General features: G+C 31.8%; 1 protein-coding gene across 3 annotated transcripts in view; it reads left to right on the top strand.

The window, feature by feature from the left end:
• Positions 1–21,327, top strand: part of LOC106874954 (luc7-like protein 3) — a 31,241-nt gene extending 9,914 nt beyond the window's left edge. The window contains exons 4-11 of one of the 3 annotated variants that reach the window (XR_008264216.1): positions 832–970; positions 4,714–4,791; positions 6,092–6,187; positions 7,875–8,048; positions 8,922–9,133; positions 12,316–12,719; positions 14,946–19,560; positions 20,886–21,327. Coding sequence is in view for 2 of the 3 variants with exons in the window: in XM_052968233.1 (XP_052824193.1) it covers positions 832–970; positions 4,714–4,791; positions 6,092–6,187; positions 7,875–8,048; positions 8,922–9,133; positions 12,316–12,719; positions 14,946–15,100 (1,258 nt within the window). In the remaining variant the exon portion in view is untranslated. Of the gene's footprint in view, positions 1–831; positions 971–4,713; positions 4,792–6,091; positions 6,188–7,874; positions 8,049–8,921; positions 9,134–12,315; positions 12,720–14,945 lie in introns of all 3 variants that reach the window. The other 2 variants (XM_052968233.1, XM_052968232.1) reach the window with 2 other exon arrangements.
• Positions 21,328–22,397: the final 1,070 nt, after the last annotated feature.

The following is a 22,397-nucleotide window of genomic DNA, read 5'->3' as shown; positions in this document are numbered from 1 at the left end:
ATCGGTGGAGAACTTATTTTAAAGTTCTTATACATTTATAAACATAATTACGGGATCAGCAAACATTTGCTTCACTACATACCGAAGTTCAGAAATAACAGCTAAAAAAGCTGAGACTCCAACAGATAGCATTACTTGTAACTCACAAAGGCAAAAACAAGAAGAAAAAGCAAATGAAAACTAACCATTCGAAGTTAATCATAGACGCGTTTCTGGATTATGAGCGATAATACTCAATTTCCTTCATCGGTATGATATTCTAGTAGTAAATTCGACTATGCTAACAAAACTGTGCTTGCATGAACGAGTGAACATTCATGCATCGGCACAACCTGAAAGCAGGTTTTTGCCTTTGTGAGTCTCAGCTTTTTTAGCTGCTATTTCTGAACTTCGGTATGTGGTGAAGCAAATGTTTGCTGATCCCTTAATTATGTTTATATATATATATACATAGAGAGAGAGAGATTATGTACTACTCAAGTTTGAATTTACGAAACAATCTAATTCATTACTCTCATTAGGGAGAAAAATCAATTGCAAAAGTTATACCAAAAAATATGTGTTTATTCTATTATTATTATTATCATCATCAGCTTGCTTCAAGACAGTAAGCATGAAGAATTGTTAGTACATTGGTAAAATGTCTTAGCAGCTTTTCATCTGTCTTGGCTTTCTGAGTTCAAATTCTGCTAAGATCAACTCTGCCTTTTATCCTTTCTGGGTTGATAACCCACTTCCTCAAAGTTGCTGGCCTTGTGCCAAAATTTGAAGTCATTATTATCAGTGTTGTTTTTGGCAGTGGATTTATATTTACTTATTTATCATTTTAAGGTATACAAAAAGTGGTCGGTTTGAAAAAATGGGATATGAGGAAGAATTTATGCGTTTCCTTCAAACTTTGATTTCTGATGTTGAAAGAAGGATTCGAAGAGGCCATCAGCGCTTAGCCTTGAATAGTACCCAGGGAACAGTAAGTAATTCAAATTTGTTTATACACCTCTTTTAGTACAGTGTAAATTGTTTTTCAAATTTGTTTATACACCTCTTTTAGTACAGTGCATTTTTCTTACAAAAAAGGCAGTATACTATTTGTAAAAACGTTTGTTTTATAAACATTAAAACCATTTGTTAGATCTAAAAAATGTATTATATAGTCTAGTCATTTTAAATATTTAAGATTTTCCAGTAAAATGTGATGTGTTATAGTATTAAGAAATATTAATGTTTTGAGTTCCAGATGTATCAAATTTGTTGAAAAATGCTGTTGTTTAGGTAATAAGGGATAGAAATTGGTAAAAATTATTCAAAACTGAAGAACAAATATAAGCTGTTATTTTGCACCACCCCACTCCACAAGGAGATCTGTGGTCAAAGGTGTTCCAACCATAACCAATTCACCTTATTTTCAGATGCAGTGTATCTAGGATTACACCATCTAATGTGCCTTTCTCTTTTTAAAGATGGTAGGTGTGCTTGAGGGAGATTTGACCACTATTTCTAGCTGGTCATGTGTCTAAGTAGAGGCTTCCTCATTGGCACATGAATTTCTGGTTAGAGCATATGCCTGGTAAACATGTTTATAGATTATTTGTAAACATGCTACATGGCTGGTGTTCCTGATAGTTATAAGAAATAAAGTTTTAGTAGTTTAGTATTTTTCATGAAGATTTTGATTCCTCATTTGTTGTATGTTTTCATATTTTAAGTTAGTTTTTTTGTTAATTTCACTAAGTATTTCTTGTTTGAATTTTGTATTAAGCAATTACAAATTTTGACATAAACAAAATTATTTTCATAGTATTTGTATTGCTGAAAATAAGGTACCGTGTTAAAAGGACTGGTGTTGGTGCTACATATAAAAAATATACGCTATAGAGTGGCTGGCATTAGGAAGGGCAGAAACCTTGCCAGAACAGACATTGGAGCCTGGTGCAACCTCTGGCCTTATGAGCTCCAGTCAAACCATCCAGCTGATGCCAGCATGGAAAATGGATGTTAAATGATAATAATGATGACGCAGTGTTTATTAGCAAATATCTTGAAATTCCTTTTTTAGAACAAAGTGGCTAAAGGAATCATTACAAGAGGAAATAAAAAGAGACACTGGATAAAATAGTCCAGGGTACACTTGGTTGGAAAAAAAAAAGTAAAATGGATGTCTTCACTACCTTTTGATCATAGGTTAGATCAATCAGGGCTGACCTAGGGCTAACTTCATGAACTAACTTCTCTTATCATTCATACCAGATTCCATATTAAACATAGTCAATGCTTTCTCATTGGTGTTTCTTGTCCACCTGTAACAATTCAAACTGAAGATTTCTCAAGTTTCCTGTATTTTTTAGGAAGGACTTATAGTTGCATTCACTTTGCTGTTTTACTAATTCAAGAACATGTATTCTATATAAATCATAACAGAACTGTCCAGCCTATGCTTACAATGTAATAAAAAAAATTATATAGGAAGGAAAATATTAAGAAAAGATTTCTTAACCTATTCATTATAATATATTTCTAACTAGAAATACTCTTTCTGTTAAATTGTAAAATAATTGTGAATTTAGGCTATTTTCATAAAACAACAACTTTTTTGTTTATTGATGTATTAAGGTGATGTTTGGAACACAACATAGCAAAAGATTCTTACATAAGTCTATGATGGAATTTTTGTCTCAAAACTACTTTAATTACAGGTAAATTCAGTGAAATCTAAAATTATTAAAATTTTTGTTTAAATATTACCATATAAAATGAGTTAGTAGCCAATATTCTTTTGGGATTAATAAAGTTGCAATAAAGGACGTCAGGGAATATTGTACCTTCTTGTATTTTTATTTGCACTTGAGTGCATATAATTGAGGTACACAAAAGTAGATTATCACTAATGAAGCAGAATTTGCCACCCCGTTTCTGGGTAAATTAAAAAGTCAAAAATAAGGCAAATGAGAAAATAAAGTATTCCAGAATGCTCATTGGAAAGTTATTTCAATTGACCACCCATTGGGTTGCTTTCCATTTCTGCTATTTGCATTCTCAGTATGCTATCTTGCAACTATTATGAAGTTAGTCAAATTTAAAAGGATATTTCTCTGTAGATTTTTTTTTTTTGAGGAAAAGCTTGTCCTCAGCTCAATTCTGCAGCTGAGTACATTGCTTTCGTACTCTTTGTGATTTGGTTATTAACAAAATTTAAAAAAAAATTTTGTCAGTACTCATATTTACTGTATATCACAGCAAGTGTTGCTGCCACCAGGTCTACCTCGTAAAAGCTCATAGTTCAGTTTAATCAATCTATATTGCCTCAATTGAACTGCTTTGATGGAATTTTAGAAATGGTGTGCCACTTATATCTTTAAGTGGTTGAACATATATGGACAGAAATTTATTGTGACTCTTGTTTCTACACTCACTAGCAAATTTCCTTTTTGCTGTTGGATTATTTCCCTACTTTGTTTTAATTTTTATTTTTTATATATTCATCAACACCCTCTTTATTTATTTGCATCCTTATGACATCTGTATATGTTATTACAACTTCTAAGGCCTTTACATACTTGACCAAAGAGAAATACTAGTCAAAAAAATATTTGGTGTTGTTTATAGTATGGAAGTGATGATTTCCGTACCACACCATATTTCAGGCCATGCTGACTTGCACATTTTTTTTTAAATTTTTTTTTTCTCAAAAATAAAACCTACAGCAGTACCCAACATCTGTTCATAAGTCTTCCAAACCTTCATGCCATATTTTGTTAGAAACATATCTAGCTTTTATACCTTACCGTCTTTCACCTGTGAACAACCTTTATCATGATTTTCAAGGCTTTTAATAGAACTGAAGTGTCTTGTAAAGTGTCCATTAGGGGTCGTATTTTGAACAACAAGCCATAGTTTCCTTTCCCAAATAGTGTACTATTAGTCACATATATGAAAATGTTGACTTGGTTTTGAAATACATGTGTGAGTAGCTACAAGTAAGATTCATCAGAGCTGCAAATTGGTAGCCCATTGGCCTAATTTCTTTTATCCATTTATTAATATTTATGACAAAAATGTCTGAATTTCATCTAAGTATCTGGGACTTTATTTGTTCTTTTTTACTCTTTATTTATGGTCTCCATGTTGATTGTCTGGGACACTTACATTGTTAAAAGAAGTAATCAGTATTTTTTTTTATCAATAAACAGGAACACTAATTAGAATGGGAAAGAAATATTTTAAAACGTTTCACTTCATTCTGCTTCTGTTATCAATTTATTGTTGTTTTCACTCTTGTTGTTTGAGTTGTTTCCACTCTCAGAAATTGATATATAATCATCCACTTGATTATGGTTGTATTTTTCACATGCTGCTGCATTTGTTCTTTCAAAAACACTTCAAATTTCGAGTTACTGCTCCTAAATTTGAAGCTGGTATCCATATTAAAAAGGGTAGAGAGTATTACAGAAATGATTTTAAAAAATGGGTGTGGAGAAAAATGACCAAAATTTCAGAGGACAAATTGTAACAGTATTACAAAATCTTTACCTAGTGAAATCTTGTATTATCACTGATATAAATTTAGATTTAATTGACCAGAAAAATACAGGCAGCTTCTGTGGATTGGTAGCATAGGTAGGACAAAGAATGGTCTTGGGCAGTATTGGTAATGAATGTTAACTTACATGGCTGTTTTGAAAAAAACTTTTATCTGAACTATTTGTTTATCTCCAGCCTTCAAGCAATGCTGCTGCTCTGAAAGAAGAAAAAGTTGCCATGTTAACTGAACGGATTAATGATTTAGTTCAACAGGTATGTACTAATTACACTATCAAGGAAGAATTAGCATTTGGTGAGTTCATCTTGAGTATCGTAGAAAAAAATAGATTATATCATTTGAACAATCTTTTGAAGATTATTCTAGCCTGATGTACAAATTTGGTGTGCTGTAAATAAAAACAACTATAAAGTATTCAGTACATACCATTGTACGTTTGCTTTTCTCATGGCCCAAAAGTTACATTGACTGGTGTCTGATTAAATTGGTTGCTTTGTAAGTGTAGGTATTCTTTTCAATAAAATAGTTTGTATAAATAATACTTGTAACTACATTGATTACTCTAAGCTAGAAACAGCATGATAAACATCTTAGTCAGTTGATGAGAACATCTGTATAATTTAATGTTTGCCATAACTTTTATAAAAATATCCTATAGTTTCCAACTGAATGTTGTCTATCTATAGAAGTTGAGTTATCTAGCTTAATTTCATTTGAAACTTGAAAGAACCAACAATAGTTTTAAATAGTATTCATATTTAGATTGAAAACTTTTTTTTTTTTGCTTGAAGAACCAAGAATAGTTTGAGAAAGCTTAATATTGAAGTATCTTCATTCAGTGATTTAGAACTTTATTAACCTTAAATTTTTACAATCCAGTTAATGAAATTAAGGTAGTGGCTTGTTGAGAAGATTAGTATTAAATTTGTTCATGTCACATTCAATTGATTACATCGCCTTGATGCCAAATAACTGCTCAATATTATCTTAATTTTTAAAGCAGTGAATTGGCAGAACTGTTAGTACACTGGGCAAAATGCTTAGCAGCTTTTCATCTGTCACTACATTTTGAGTTCAAATTCCACTGAGGCCAATTTTGCCTTTCATCCTTTTGGGGTTGATAGTAATCAACTTCCTCCCTCCCCCGAAATTACTGGCCTTATGCCAAAATTTGAAATCAATATTATCTTAATTTGTTTTAAACTACATGCACAGAAAAATTGTTCCTACGAACTGTTTGTAGTCTTTCAATTAAGCCTAACATATTTCAGAAATAAATAAATAAATAAAAAATTATGGCTTATATATATGAAAAACAAGTAATAGATTTTGTTTATATAGCAGTATATTACATGACTCTCTCTCTCTCTCTTCATAAATTTCTATTTGTCTGTATGTCTGATTTGTGTCAGTGTCAAACTAGTCTGCATTGTTATCAAACATTTGAATATTTCCTTTGCACCGATATGAATGGATCACTCATATCTATTCTTAATTACCTCTTCAAGTTAGATTGGATTTATTTTATTGCATTTGTTTTTTTTATTTTCTCAGGCAGAAAATTTGGGTTGTGAAGGAAAAGTTGAAGAAGCTCAAGGTGTTATGAAATTATGTGATTTACTAAGGGAGGAGAGGAAAGTTTTAGAAAATGTAAGCTGAAAATAGTCTTATTCTGATTAAGAAATTTATATTTTTGAAAGATTTTCTGTTAAAATACCAAACAATTGTATCTTAACTTTTTGCTCATTTTTATGATGTTTTGTATGTCCTTTTACAAATGGAATAGCTAAGAGTTTATATATGTTGCAGGCAGGTGTTTTATTGCTTTTACTAGAATATTCTGTCTTGGCGGAAATGCCACTGGCATTCTATTTAGGAAATACTTGTCTCTCCTTTACTTAAAACCTCTAAATCCAGAACCAAGCACTGAATTATGGAGACATTTTTTAATCTACAATGTCAAATTTCAGAAAAGTACAAGATAGTTGGCATTTTATAAAGCAAGAATGAGTGCTTTGGCATATGTAGGATAACAAAACATAATAACAAAAAATGTAACTCATCAATTACGTTTATCTTTTATAATTCAGTCTAATAAAAGAAACTGACCATTTAGTTTACAGAAAAGAAAATTGACCACTTTCAAAAATTAATGATATGGGGGCTGCAAAAAAATTTAGCAATTTTAATTTGCAATAACTATTTGATATTGTATGAATTCTTATGGTGAGTAAATGAATATTAGCTTTTAGCATTGTTGCATTTTTAACCAGATACATTACTCTAAATTATACTTATTTGTCTTAGCAGAAAATGGATGTGAAACCATATATGTGGAGTTAAGCAGCTACCATTAGGTTGGAGTATATCTACCTATGATTGGTGAAATGGCAGTTTAGAGTGTTGGATACAATGCCTCAGTGTTTGTTTCAACTCTTTACATTCTGAGTTCAAATCCTGTGGAGGCTTTATCTTTCATCCTTTCTGTGTAGTTAAAAAGAAAATACCAATCCTGGGCTATGGATTAGTGAAATTGTTAGAAGGCCTGGTATGATACCTATGCCTCACAGTATCTGTCCTGACTCTGTGTTTTGACAACAATATCAAGCTTTATCGACCTGACTCTGTGGTCTTTTCCTCGGATAAACACTGGTGTAAAGAGGGGATACTTGGCCTGCATGGGCAACTGCTTGTCTTCCTTGAAAAGCTTGTTGATACACATGCAGATGTATGATCAAGCTTGATTGATGGAAGCTCTACATGAAAGTTATTCAAACAATTAAATAAATTAGTAAATCTATGGACCTGTCTATTCTATGAGGTAAATATAAAAAGCAAAAATGTTAAAAATACTAGGAGAGGAAGAATTAGGGCTACTATTATTTTAACCCTTTGGCATTCAAACTGGCTCTATCTAGCCAACATATTCTACCTGTTTTATCTTCAAACTTATCCAGATCCAGCTTCTCACATCTTTCCTACAATGTTATTCCTTAAAATTGACAATCATATCATCAAAATCTCAAACTTATGAGATAATACATGATTAATTTAAAACAATGTGAATAAGCAAGCATAAGATTTGACAAAGTAATCTGAATGCTAAAAGATTAAAAGGGACTAATGACATAACATGCCGTTTCTCTCCTGTGTGGAAAATAATATTTAAAATAAATAATTTGAAATTATTAATATTCTGAAAATGTCACTGCAATTCTCATCAATTTTGCATTAGTTTGAAATGTGTGTGGTAATTAAAAAAATTTTTTTTATTATAAGACATCTACTGGATGTGCATTAGTTTGTATAATTTATTGAAATCATCTTTTCATTTCAGCAAACCCGGCAAAACAGTCAAACACCAGAAAGTGAAAAAACCATGGAAGTGTGTAATGTATGTGGCGCACTCCTTGTTGTTGGAGATATTCAGCAGCGTATTGATGAACATATCATGGGAAAACAACATTCTGGTTATGCAAGAATCAGAACATATGTTGAAGAAAGAAAGCAGGTTTGTGGCATCAGAACATTTGTAGTTTTTGTAAAATCATTTTTATTACATATGTGAAGAACTCTTCAATGTATTTATCTTTGATTTTTATATTTTTAACACTTTGATATAGAGCAAAATTTCAAGCTTGAAATATTTTGGAAAATACTTTTTAATACTGGTATCTAAATGACAGACCATTCTTTGCTCATATAAGTAGTTTAAGTAGTAACCAATAGATAACTATTCAGGATATTTGACAGTTTCATATTTAAAAAGTATTACCATGATCAGTGTTTTGCTATGCATGCTCTCATGATTTTCCTATATTGAATTGGAACAATGTTAATGAGAAGCAATTATTTGTTGAAATCTAATGTGTTTGTGAGGAGACATTGTTTCTCTCTCATTCATTTGTAAAAACCTTTCCCATTGGCATTTGTTGCAAACTGAAGCATGAAAAGTGAGTTATTGATTTTGTTGGCTAAGCAAGCAGCAATAACAACAAGTTAAAAATTAACAAGAGCAAAAAACTGTTTTCCGATCATGCACTGTTTTTGTTAGAGCAAAATGCAGTTGAATTTGTTTCAATGAATAATGAAGCCACTTGTCTATTGTTTGAGAAAAATAAAACTTTTCCTTTCGTGCTACTTATTTTTCTAACAGACAGAGGTTAATGATTGAATACTGCACCTATTTAAAAAAAGCAACAGTTAAAAGTTTAAACTTACCTCTGATTGTCCTCTCAATTTATATAATTTAACCTGTGCTCTATACCCGTCAATGTAATGATAATTTAGAAAAGTTTAAATGTAGTAATAAATAATCTTTGGAGAATCAAATATTTTGTATTTGGTTATTTCTATTAATTATACTATTTGTATATTATATTAGAGAAAGTTACAATCTGCAGAAGAAAGAGAAGCTAGACTTGTCAGAGAGAAAGAAGAACGTGAAAAAGAAAGAGAGCGGGAAAAAGAGAAAGAACGAGAAGAGAAACGTAGGAAAGAAAAGGAAAGGGAGAAAGAAAGGGAGAGGCAAAGAGAACGAGAAAAACGACGGCGGCGTAGCCGTAGTCGAACCAGGAGGAGTAGAAGCAGAGAAAGGTAGTTTTGTTTTTATGACTTGAAGTTTTCTCGTTGTCATTTGAGAGTCTGTTTTTACACTGTTATGGGTTTCACTGGTTTGTCTGTATCACATCTATCCATGGCTTTGGATCATTTGTTTCAGTTACATTTATTTATGTTTATCTTCATTACATGTATCTATGTTTACTTTGGTCTACTTCTACAATTGAGATCCTCTCCACCATCAGCTCACACCAATTTTTCATTAAACATTCATAACAAATTATCAAATATATTCAAATTAAGTTTTTAAGTGTTAGATTTTTTTAAAAGAGTGTGCATTTTGCTCTAGTATAGCCATCTCCTACTATACTAGAGCATAATTTCAAAGGACACAAAACTGACAATTTTTCTAAGCAGTTTTAATGCAAATGTTGAAACAGTTTTCTACAGAATTACTGACTGTCGGGTTTGACTATTTTTGGCAAAGATGATTTTCTACCCATTTCAGTAAAGGTTGTATAATATATACTGTACTGAGCCTTACATCTCTGATGCCAGTATCCAGTCAATTCCAAATCCTTTTGAAACTGATTTCTTCATTAAGTTTTGGCATTCAAGCTGTTATAGCCCTAGCATTCTAGCAGGCAATTACTGGTATTTGCCAGATGGAAAAGTAGACCAGTTTGTATTAATTGCAGGGGTTAATGCAGATGGAGATGTTACTTTAAGCTCCCAACATAATGTTGGTGGGAATATCCTTTGACTAGAAATTCATATGCAAATTTTCTTCAAAAATTGATGTCTAGGCATGTTCCTAAGATATGCTTGTAAGCTACTCTAGTCTAAAAATGTTTATTTGTTAACATAGAACCAGATTACTCTTAAAATTTAAATTTGTTGACATATTGCATTAGGTACTTGATGTAAAAATCTTGAACGCTTTATCTATTTTACACTTTCCAGTTGGCTTGTGGTAATCAAAACACATTCCACAGTTTTATCACCTGATACCTCACACCTGACTACATTTGCAGAGGTTTGTTAGTACTTTGTGGCTTTACATACTATGCTTTGCTGATGAGGGCTGCTAGTGCAAGCAAAACTTCATGTACATTTATAAGTTAACTTCTGTGAGGCTCTACTCAAATGCTTATGTGTCTCGTTTTTTTAAAGAATCAAGTCCTGAAGTTTAAACTCCAAATGTGCTTTGCTCTTCTGGCAGCTAAACAAATCGACACTGAATGGGCATCATTCAAAGACAGTTTATGGTAGTCTGCAAATATCTTAGCTTGGTCACTGGCCCACAGAAAGGCAACTTCAACAGCTAGAACAATTCCATCTAGCTAACAAAGGAATGAAAGCTCATGAAACCAAGTTAACATCCAAATTTATAAAGTGTCAACAAGACAGACCACAAGATAAAGAATGTAGGACTGTAATAAATATTGGTAATAGATATGCTCTGATAGAAAAAGTTTTCCACTAAACTGAAATGTCTTATTAGAAATATTGCATTTCTAAATCTCTCAGAGCGACTTATACAGTAGCAGCATGATAAAGTGATGATTTGTTGCCAACTTAATGTGGCAGTCCCAGGAAAGGGATGAATGCTACTGCTATTTAGCCCTAGGAAACATTGTTTCCAGTTGGCTACATAACAGGTGTTCTTAAGTTTTCAAACTGGGGAGATAAGCACCTCCACCCAGCAAAGCCAGCATCCAGAGACTAGTTTCAGAGTTATTGCTCTTCATCAGTCTGGAGTAGCTTGTCTTGCTAGCTGTCGGTGCTTATTTGCATTTGAAAACTTATAGAATTTCAAGTGAAATAAAGTCACTGATCTACAAAATTAGAAATATTGCATTTCTAAATCTCTCAGAGAGATTTATATTTTACTATTCCTAATCATAAATAATGATAGAGTAATCTGTAGTAACTACAGTAGAATCATCTTGATTAATCTTTCTTTGAAAGTCTTTTAACATCTCCTCAATCATTTCTGCCACGCTAGCACTGCATATTTTTAGCATCATAGCATTAATAATAATTATCATGGTGTTTTCCCAAATAAAATGAAGTTTGAGCTTAGTTCTGAGTTATAGTCATTGTTATAACTTCATTGGCCTCTTTCAGTGTCATCCTCTATTGATTAATGCTATTTCTCTCTATTGTTCTTTTCAACCTATATATAGTTAGGTGTTAAATTTAATCACAGTTTGTATCAACTTTGGACCAGTGGATTGAAAATTGCAGAAATGGTGTTAATGAGAAGTTTAGGAAACTTTTGTTCATTAGCAACCAAAAAAAAAAAAAAATTCTAACAGAGTATTAAAAAGAAGTATGATGTCTGTTAAATATACATTTGTAGCATTGATGTAGATCCTATTAGAAATGAAAATGATACCAATTTGAACTTGAAAAATAACATGAGGAAGCATGCTGATGGCACACAATAAGCACCATTCATGCATGGGTCGATGCCAGTGCTGCCTGACTGGCTTCCCATGCTGGTGGTATGTAAAAAGCACCATCTGAACTCGGTCAATGCCAGCCACTCCTCCCTGACTGGCTCCTGTGCTGGTAGCACGTAAAAAGCACCATCCGAGCGTGGCTGATGCCAGTGCCACCTGACTGGATCCTGTGCCGGTGGCACGTAAAAAGTACCCACTACACTCTCGGAGTGGTTGGCGTTAAAGAAGGGCATCTGGTTGTAGAAACCTTGCCAGACTTGATTGGAGCCTGGTGCAGCCTCCTGGCTTGCCTGTCCCCAGTCAAACCGTCCAACCCATGCCAGCATGGAAAACTAACGTTAAATGATGATGATGATGATGATGAAGGCAGCTAAGAATGGAAGATATGAGAATGATATTTTGTTTTATGTTTGTATGTATCCATACACGTGGACACACTGGCTATTAATTTAACACATTTAAGACCACAAAATGAAAAACGAAAAAAAACCAAATCTTTCTCTAGTCAAGGGCATTATTGTTTCCTTTACTCCATCAAGCTGGAAATAGATTCAACTTTCACTTCACATTTGGGTTCTTTGCAGTATGAATGTCATCAAATTCTAAAACCTTATAATACATTGTCCAAATTTGAAATACTTTGCTGTTACCTTGAAAAAAATGCCAAAGTATGTTGTATTTTCTGGATTAGTTTGGTTTAGAAAATCAAACCTCAAAAATTCATTAATTTATTTTCTCTTGTATTTTTAGGAAGAGACGTTCTAGAAGCCATGGTCATCGATGTCAAAGATCAAGTAGTAGAGAAAAACATAAAATTGCTCGTCGGCATCGTTCACGGAGTCATTCTAGTTCTAGAAGTCATTCCTCTCGTCAATCAAATCATCATAGAAGGTCTCGGAGTAGAGAATTTAAACATAGATCAGGTAGTAAAGAACCTAAATATAGATCACGGAGTCCTGATTCTAAAAATGGCTCACCTAGCTATGAACTAAGTAAATATCATTCAAGGAGTCATGAACTTAAACATCGCTCTGGTAGTCAGGATTCAAGTTATCGGTCATTCAGCCAAGAAACCAGGCAGTACTCAAATAGTAATGATTCGAAGCAGCGACCAGGCAATAATTGTGACAGGAAAATTTTATATTTAGAAAATGGTAAGTTATAATTTTGATCATCAGATAAAACACTTTTATAATTCTGCCTCAGTGCGGCTAACTATTAATTTTGTCATTTTTATTTATTGAGCTATTTTGTGGTTTATAGCTGACCAAATTGGTGGGATGCCAGCTTATTGGCTGAAGAGGATTAATTTGTGCTGAGCTGTATCCCTGCTAAAGACAATTCTTAGTTTACCCAATTATATATACGAGTACTAAATGGAGATACAATTTACTGTTATAAGCTGCAAGAGTGCTGTAATTGCATGTTTATTAGTTGGCAGAATGTACACGAATATTCTCCAGTTTATAATGTGGAGTGGAATGGAATCTGTCTGGCTGACCTGAAGCAGGTGTATGATATGAATGCATAAATCTTCATGCTTGTATACTATATGTATAAGATTTACTACTGCACACAAGATTAATAACATATAGCTTTAGAACTTACATTTTGGAGCAATAAATTAAGATTTGAAATAAGTTGCTTTGCATTAGAGTTTAACTATGTTGTAAATCCTTATGTACAATATATATCATGAAATAAAAATGTGCTCTTGAAGGCATATTAAAATACTAAGGTCCTATAAATCTCTAAGAATTTAGAGAGCTAGCACTGCCACCTCATTACTGCACTGTTTTCTTTTGAATGCTTATTATTTTTGCTGTAATTAACATTGTTCCAATGAAGTCTTACCCAAATTGAAACAGTATTAAAAAGGAAGTATTGAGAAATAATTAGTTTAAGTATAGTATACTTAAAATCAGATGACCCGAACACATAAGCAATATGGAGCTATGGCAAAGAACGAATCAAGCTCCGATTAGAGAGCAAATATTTAAGAAAAAGTGGAAGTGGATTGGTAGCACACTTAGAAAGGACACACCAAATGCAGCGAAAAGTGCTTTACAGTGGAATCCGGATGGATATAGAAAGATGGGTAGGCCTAAGAACTCGTGGCGTAGATCAACACAAAAGGAACTAGAGAAAGGGGGATATTCATGGCAGAGTATAAGTACAGAAGCGAAAAATTATGCGACATGGAATTCAATTATAAGTGGCCTATACTCTGCGTTGGAGGGTTAAAGGCAAGAAGGATGAGATATTATAGAGGTAGCTGGAGAAATGTATGCGTTCAGGTGGAGGTGTTATTAAGAAGAGTTGAGATTATTCAAAAAGTGGGTGGTACTCTGTTGAATGTAGTTATCCAAAACATGTGAGTGATATACCAGTGTTATGTAAACTTGCTTGACAAGTCAAATTGTTCATGCGTTTCAATTATGCTTATTTTATTTTTTTCTATGTAGTTGTGAAATTGGTCCCTACAAACTAAGGATCTTATTGTTTCATGGTATTTGATAACTAGTGATAACTGTTGGTAATTGTGTTCATGACATTGATTATATATGAATGTATGATCTCTAGGAATGTTGCTCTGTGAAGCCACTGTCATCCATTATGAAAATCCCCTGTCTTTGTATAGTTGGCTACACATGTCAACATCCTTTTGACACCTTCATCTATTTTCCAGTAATCCAACTCCATACTGAGCTTGGCTTGGTAGCAGTTCCTTAGTAATCAAATGCTCATTGAAGTAAACAATGTATTGGTCCCTGGCCAAATGCATACAGTTTATACTAGTGGTCTAGTTTCAGATTGTTTTGGCAACTAAAAGACAAAAGTGAGCTAAGCCTGATAGGTTAAGTACTGATAATATAGTGGGACTGAAATGTTTTATGGCTCTGTCATGCAAGACAATCTTTAATGAAATCTTATCCCTATATGTAATTAATCATGTAACCATCAAGAAAGTGTGTTAAGTCTAGCATTTGTATGAAGTATAATGTTTTCAATTGTGTTGAACATGAATTATGAAATTCAAAACCTCTTATTCATGATGTGTGATGTTTATGCTTTGGTACTATATAATGACATCGAGTATGTCGATATCTGCTGAAATAAAAACAAAAAAAAATTACTCTTTACGTTTGCAGCATTTTGGATGTCTTGCATTTTACATTTTTGTAAATTTTGGTTTCATAATTTTCTGTGATTCATTTATTGTATAAAATCTATTTAAAGCACAAAATTGTACATAATTTGTATATATGGGAGAGAAACATTGAAAACTTGACCAGGAAATATCACAAAATATTGCAATTCTTAGATCATATAATCTATATCTTTAGAACTTAGGTATTCCAATTTTATTTTAAATCCAGATAAGCAGTTAATGTACAACGATGACAACACCCAGCATATGGAGATGATGCACTATGATAAATATGAAGATGGTGAAATTCCATCAGACAGCCGTGCTGATATTGATGATAGTAATGAAGAAACTGGCACACATTCTGAAGGTGACACTAAATGAATGATTGATCTAGCCTGCTTCTGATCAACCTATGCTGGTAAGTGACTGTCTAATGGTTTACCTGATCTTGCTTTCAGCTCATTCAGAGGTAAGTGGTGACCTCTACTGGCATGCATCCGTCCGTCTGTCTATTTGTTCGTCCATTGGAGTTGAGCAAGAGACACCAAGCTAATAGACGGCAGCCACTCAAATATGTTGGTCTGTAAAGTAAAACAGACTGTCATGGCACTTCTAAACAATATACTTGGTAAATGTCATCAGCACCTACTGTTCCCTGTGCTCCCCCACCCCTTAAACCTGTATTCATCCTTTAGTATATTTAATAGATTTTCTTCCTGCCATTATAGTCCCATTCATGGATCTGTGTTCAAGGTCGATAATGAATTGGCTGATAATTGAAGAACTGGTAAACATATCTTAATCTGTTGCTGCTTGTAATTTTTGTTAATGATAATGTGTGTGAATGAAGAATGCTTTGATATTGTCCATAATAATACTGGTATCGAATTAAGATAATTCTTAATAGTGATGTCATCAAAAGGGATAATTGTGTTACAGTTCTTTTTCATTTTCTGGAATAGGAATTTTGTAGTTTTTAGAAAAATAATCACAGAAAATATTAACATTCAATTTTACTTGATTTGAAAACTGGTAGAATTACAATAATTCTATTTTAACTTAGCTGAAGCTTGACTCATTTGAGGAGTATGGGGAAAGCCCTTATTTCTTCAAAAATTAGCCAGATTGAGTTCCTTAATTCATTTTTAGTCTTTCAATCTCAATTTCTCTAATTACTCAATATAGCATTGACATTTTATATATTTCATTTTAATATCATTTGATGTCTAAAATGAATACATGAATGTTGTGTAATTTAAAGAAACAATTTCTTTCTTTCCTTTACACATAACATTGAGTATAGGTATGAAATATAAACTAGCCAATGTTTTGATATTCAAAATTGACTACAAAATCAGATTAAATTAACTCTTTTATGTTTACTTCCAAATAATTTTAAAAAATAACCTCTAGTTTGAAAATGTCTCTGAAACATAAAAATGTGTACTTGAAAAGAGCAATATATTTTATTCTAATAAACACTTTAAGCACAGACTAAAAAAAAAACCCCCAAAACTATTAGATTTTATCAACTTTCTTGTATAATAGTTATTTACTGCTCCATCAAAATAACTCTGCAGCAAAAAAAAAAAAAAAATTACAAAAACCTACATCGAAATTTGATTTTATAAACAAGTAAAACTTAGTCACTTCATTTTTTTTTTCTTCTTTTTAAACATTTAACAAAGTTTTTAACCACTGCATCAATCAACATGAAAAAAAAATCCTAACTGGTATATTCCGGGTTTAATGTTATGTTTGAATGGGGCCTTAATATTTTATTTTCCTGCACAGACACCATCATCATTCCAGTGGTTTTATTATAAGCACATGCCTATAGTCTGACCAGTTTCTTTTCTGATACAGACAGATTTCTATTTATGCAGTTCTATCAATCTTTGTCAGCACCATGTTTGAATTGCTCGGTCGCCAATGTTGAGAGCATTGCTTTGACTACCAATCTGTTACATGAGACCACGGTGCCTCAATGCTTCCTCGACACCAGTGATGCTTGCCTCTCTATACAGGTATTTCTTTGGTCTTAGATAATTGATATGTAAGCGGCTTCATTTATACTATCTTCCCTGCTGAATTCTGTTTTGTGCAGATTTGTATATATTTACTTGGAGAAATAAAATTCATTTCCATGTTATGTTGAATGTATGATTTAGGTTGTGATAGATGTTTTAGCCAAGAGTGTGTGTGTATGTTTGCGTTCATATACCAGCAACACACTCTAAATTGCCTTATTCTGTGTTCTCATTAGCAGAAGAAATATAAAAAAAGATGAATCTGAAATATATGTTAATGCTTCCACATTGGGGATTTACACTTTCTCTTTCAGATCTAAAGGTAAGTGAAAAGCCAGGATTCTGATAGTGTATCCTGAGTTGATGGCCTTCTGCATTTAGAATTAAAAGGGAACAAACTTGCAAATGTAACAGTATTTAAAAATAGGTAGCCTGAGATTTTTGGAGTTGAAACAAAAGAATCATTTCCTTTGGTTTATCTACTTACTTTTTAAATTTCAAAATATATTCAAATAAAATATTAGCTTCGATTAGTATATCAGTTGAAATGGATATAACTAAACACTTTAGATTGAAGCATACTACAAGAAGTTATGTAGTCTCATAAATTATTTCTGTGTAAGAATTGTTTCTGACATGAAATTGTATTGTTAAAATTCTTTTAACAAATTACGAAAGCAATTTACAGGAGAAGATACAGAATGATTTGTTATTACAGTGGCTGGTGGTTAAAGCTTTGAAGAACTCACTTTATGAACCATCAGATCTTGAGCCATTGTGTATAGCTCTTGGACAGAAATATAACAACTTGCAGCAGTTGCCTGATTAATACCAGGTTCTATTCCTACCTTTTTTGGGTAGGTACACTACCTAGTTGAAAAGTACTTGTGCTAACATGAGAAAATAAATATAGAACTATATGAAGATGCTAATATTTTGAGAGAAATTCTAATTATATTTTAAAGATATATTTTCAAAATTTATTAAATATTTCATGTAATTATTCACTTGATTATTCAGTAATAATTTTTTCACATAATTTATAGTAAAACGCTCCATTTATAAAACATGGGCACCAAGCATTTGACTTATGTGACAAAGCCTTGAATTTTGTGGATAGGCTTTTCAGTGTACTTTTCTTGCTTAACTGATATTTTGTAATTGGAAAAGTATGTCATTTTCATACTGTGCTTTAGTTTGTCACTTAACTATGCCAGCATGGTAAAACCAATGCAAGATTGAAAGCTGAGACTAGTTTGAGGATTACAATAATATTTCGTTTTAAATTAGTGCATCATTCCCTGTTTGTTCCTGAAAGTATTATGCTGGTTTCACTCAGGCTATGCCAGCCACAAATGCATTAACTATATCAACTCGATACTCATCAATCTGCTGATATCAACTTCTTTTTACAGCATTTTCTGATTTTCAACCACAAATGGCTCAAAACTTATTGCAATGTAGATTGCTTGCTAACAGCTGTTGTCTTTGTTCATTTTCATCTATTGGTATGAGTACAAGTTTGGAGTGTATTGGCAGCAGGCAGAGAACAGTTTTATTTGAGGTATGGCTACATTTATTCTGCTCTGTCACACTGAAGATAAGCAATCCTAATGAGGAGTTTTCACTCACCACTTCTGTAGTCCGTCATATTCCATTGATGCCCCTTGTTCCCATTTTTGAATTTTCTCAAACCAAGATTTCGATGTTGCAGTCACAATCTCGTCATATTTTTCTGCCAAAATAGAGTTTTGAGTTGATTACTCTATTGGCATAATAATATTGGTATTACAAACTTTTTTTCATATTGAAACTTTCAGATTAAATTTGAATATTAGAGGTCATTGTTTGATTGAATTTTTTTTTGCAGTTTTGAAGAATTTGCATGGCTTTTTTTTTTTTTAATGTATGAAAAAGACATGTTGCCAATTTCAATTTTTCTAGATATTTTAGTTTTAACAGGTTTGATTAATTATTTCTTGATCCCTTTCTTTTAAACGGGCATATGCTTATTACTAGTGCTAATTTCTATTTTACTGTATATCTATTTAGCTCTAGTATTTAGCTATTCTTTTTCTACTGATGATTTCATAATGTAAATTTTATTCAGTTATTGACTGGCCAGACTGGTGATAAAGTGAAGGATATTAATACTGAAATTAGTTATGTATATTTATATCACCACAAAAGCTATTTGAATGTAGTTATACAAAATATACCTGAAATTTTACACACACACACACACACACACACACAAAGTTTTTTTATAAATTAGAATGTTGCTTTCCTTATTAGCATAAACCAACCTTTTGAAAGTTTCATTTTTTTTTTGCTTTCCCCATTGATTATTTAATTTACTTTTCAAAATTATATTACAAAAGTCCACTTAATTGGGTTCAGAATTGGTCAGAATTGCTATTTTGTAATAATCTATCAAAATAAAATTATTTATTTCCATTTTATTTATTTATTTATTGGTCATTTTTTTTTTTTTAATCTTTTTAACAGTAGGGCATTTTTATAGTATTTCTTGGTTCAACAACTTCAGTTTCAATAGGTTATTTGCATGTGTTGACTTCAACTATGATATTCTTCACACTTTCATTGTTTCTAAGTTTTAGTATAACTATTTAAATGTAGATAGTTGAAATGTTCCCTATATGAAAGCTGAATTACTAGTTGTTCATCACTGGCCATCATGTCTTTTAGATGGTTTGTATTAAAGGTATTCTCTTGTTACCAGCTTTCTACTCAATGTTTGCTGATCGTGGGAGTGAGTACTGCATGTATGGATTTGATGAGCATACAGAGGTTAGTGCAGCTTTCTCTGGCCAAGCGTTTAAAGACATTGACTGACTGACTGCTGGGGGGTGGTGACAGCACATACAGACACCTTCCCTGTACCATCACTTTTAGCGTAATTCAATCTGTATCCTTGACTGAAAATTTTGCGCACTGATTTATTATTGAAATATCTTTACAAATTTTTTTTTTTTTTTTGAAAAAAGAAATGCATTTAAATTATTGCCTTACATTATATGGCAAGATTTTTTGAGAAGTACTTTTTTTAAATAAGTTTAATACATTTATTATTACTACATTTTTATTAGTAAACAACAAGCATACAGCTGCCTCTTAAAAAAAAAAAGTATTAGTTTCAAATGCTAAACTGATAAAATTCTGATTCCTCCTTGCTAACTGAAAATTTCCTCACTCGGATAAACCAAAGAATATTGTTGGCTAATTTTAACTTAGCTTATTTGGGTAAAATATAAACTTTTTTGTCATTTATTTTTTCAGTGACTCTAAATAATAAAGAAAACAAACTTTCCTTGTATTATAATAAAAAAAAAAAATATTAGATGAAAGGTTTCTTGCAAAAATTTGAATGACAAGTATTGTTTCATTATCATCATATTTTGTTTTAAGTATATCATGTTTTGTATCTAATTAAAATCATAGAGTTAAATAAAAACAGAACAACAAATCTAATAGTTTTTTTTTATTATTATTATTATTATTTTCCAAACCATTTATTTTTCTTTTCATTTTCAATCAATAGAAAATATTCTTAAATTTTCTGTTGGTATAGATTTGTTTTCTGTATTTCCTGAAACCATTTTTGTTTTTCATTGCTCTGAAAATTGACAAAATATTTCCTTCAGATATTACTTGACCACATATTTTTTGTGTTCATTAATAAAATTTGCAACTTAATGTATATATTTTTTATTCCTTATCATCATTTTTACTCAGTACCATTTTTTAAACTAACAAATGGTGTTGCAAATATAAATTAAGAATATTTGTCTGTCATCTATTAGATTCACATTATTCATTTTGTTAGATTATTCACACATTTTTTTTTATTCAGATGGCAATTATATGGGAGCTGTATCTTATAGTTGAATTTTTAGTCTTATGGTGATTTACAAATTTTAAAAAAAAATTGAATTTGTCTTTCATAACAGCCAATCAAAAAGATATTTCTTTTTGATTTGAGCAGGAACTATTGTTTATGCTAGAACATGTGGTGTGCAATGAAGGTGTTTGTTTTTAGATTGTGTTGACATATGTTAACTTTCATAGATGATTAGATGATACTTATTTGAAGTTTCTTCTATTTTCTCTTGTAGTGAAATGACAGCACCACCGCCATTTGAACTGTGTTATTTCCTTTGCTGTAAACCAGTTGAAACAGTCCTGATGATGAGAATAGTGTCATTATTAAGATAATCAACACCTTAGCCATGCCAGGATTGAAACCAGCTATTCAAATAGGTATTTCTACTTAAAAAGAACCAGAGGTATGTGAAATAGGTACCTACTGTCTCCTCCTCTTATTCCTCACTGTAGTGTCAGATGGTTGTTCCTGTTTTTCCTCTGGTATATAACTGACAACTGCTCTTGCTGCTGTTCTATTATTCACTGGTTAGAATAGCACTCCATGCAGTGTAGTCTTTTCATACAGTTTTGACTGTTTCTGTCCATTCATTTTGTTATAAATGGTCTTGCTAATTTTTTTTTTAATGTATTTCTTCTATAAAGAAGCAATAAAATACATTTTGCTCTTTTCTATTTATTTGTTATGCTTTCAATGATTTTGGAGAAATTATCGACCACTTTTGCAAGAATTGTGAATAAATTTTTTAATAAATCTGATCATGTTTATTGTTCTTATCTTACATATTAAAACTGAAAATGTCTGTGTGTGTGTGTGCATCGGTATGTCCTCATTTTGCACCAAAACGGCTCAACCGATTTTTTAAACTTCACACGCACATTGCTTATGTGTCTGGGGAGGTTTTAAGTATAAATTGATTTCGAAAAAATGTTTGGGTAAATGGCGGGAGGAATAACATTTGGGTGGGAGTAAAATTTTTAAGCTTCCGAGGGAAATAACCCTTTTCCTCCTGGGAATAACCACCTAAGGAAATAACTCATTCATTTTCAGTATGCTTATTTCTTAGTATTTGAACTATTTTAGTTATTTTCTCAATTTATCCAATACAACGCTTAAACAAGTAAATAGTATTCTCCTAAACAATAGATCCACTTATTTCAGTTCGTGACTTATTCATGAATATACCAACACAAGTGTTTGTGTTGGTATATTCATGAATAAGCTTTTCACAGTTAATTACTTTGAATTGTTATTATCTCATATCTGATTAGCCTGTTATTACGTAACGTTTCATGATTTTAGAGTATACATACCTTATTAGTATTTCCTCCTATGTTCTATATACTCTAGGAACGTATTAAAGCCCTTTTCTGGGCTACTTTATTTGAATTCTTATTATAGGGTAATTAATTTCATGTTATTACATAACTGACTTCACAATTTGGGTATTCATAACTTATTGGGAATTCTAAAAAAGCAAGATCCTTTGTGAGACAGTTTGGTATTCTCAATAAATACACAAAAACCGTTTTAAGGGCTACATACTTTGTATTGTTGTTACTGGACTAGCGAAACAATTATGAGAACGGAACCAAGGGATAAGCCCGCCTTTCCGGGGAATTACCAGGTATGTCAGCTACTATATATATATATATATATATATATATATATATATATATATATATATATATATATACATATATATGTTTATTATAGCTTCAGGCCGACCAAAACCTTGTGAGTG

Source organism: Octopus bimaculoides, chromosome 5, assembly GCF_001194135.2.
Source record: "Octopus bimaculoides isolate UCB-OBI-ISO-001 chromosome 5, ASM119413v2, whole genome shotgun sequence".
NCBI lineage: Eukaryota > Metazoa > Mollusca > Cephalopoda > Octopoda > Octopodidae > Octopus > Octopus bimaculoides.
The sequence above is the reverse complement of the archived record's forward strand: the minus strand, read 5'-3'. Positions and strand labels throughout refer to the sequence as shown.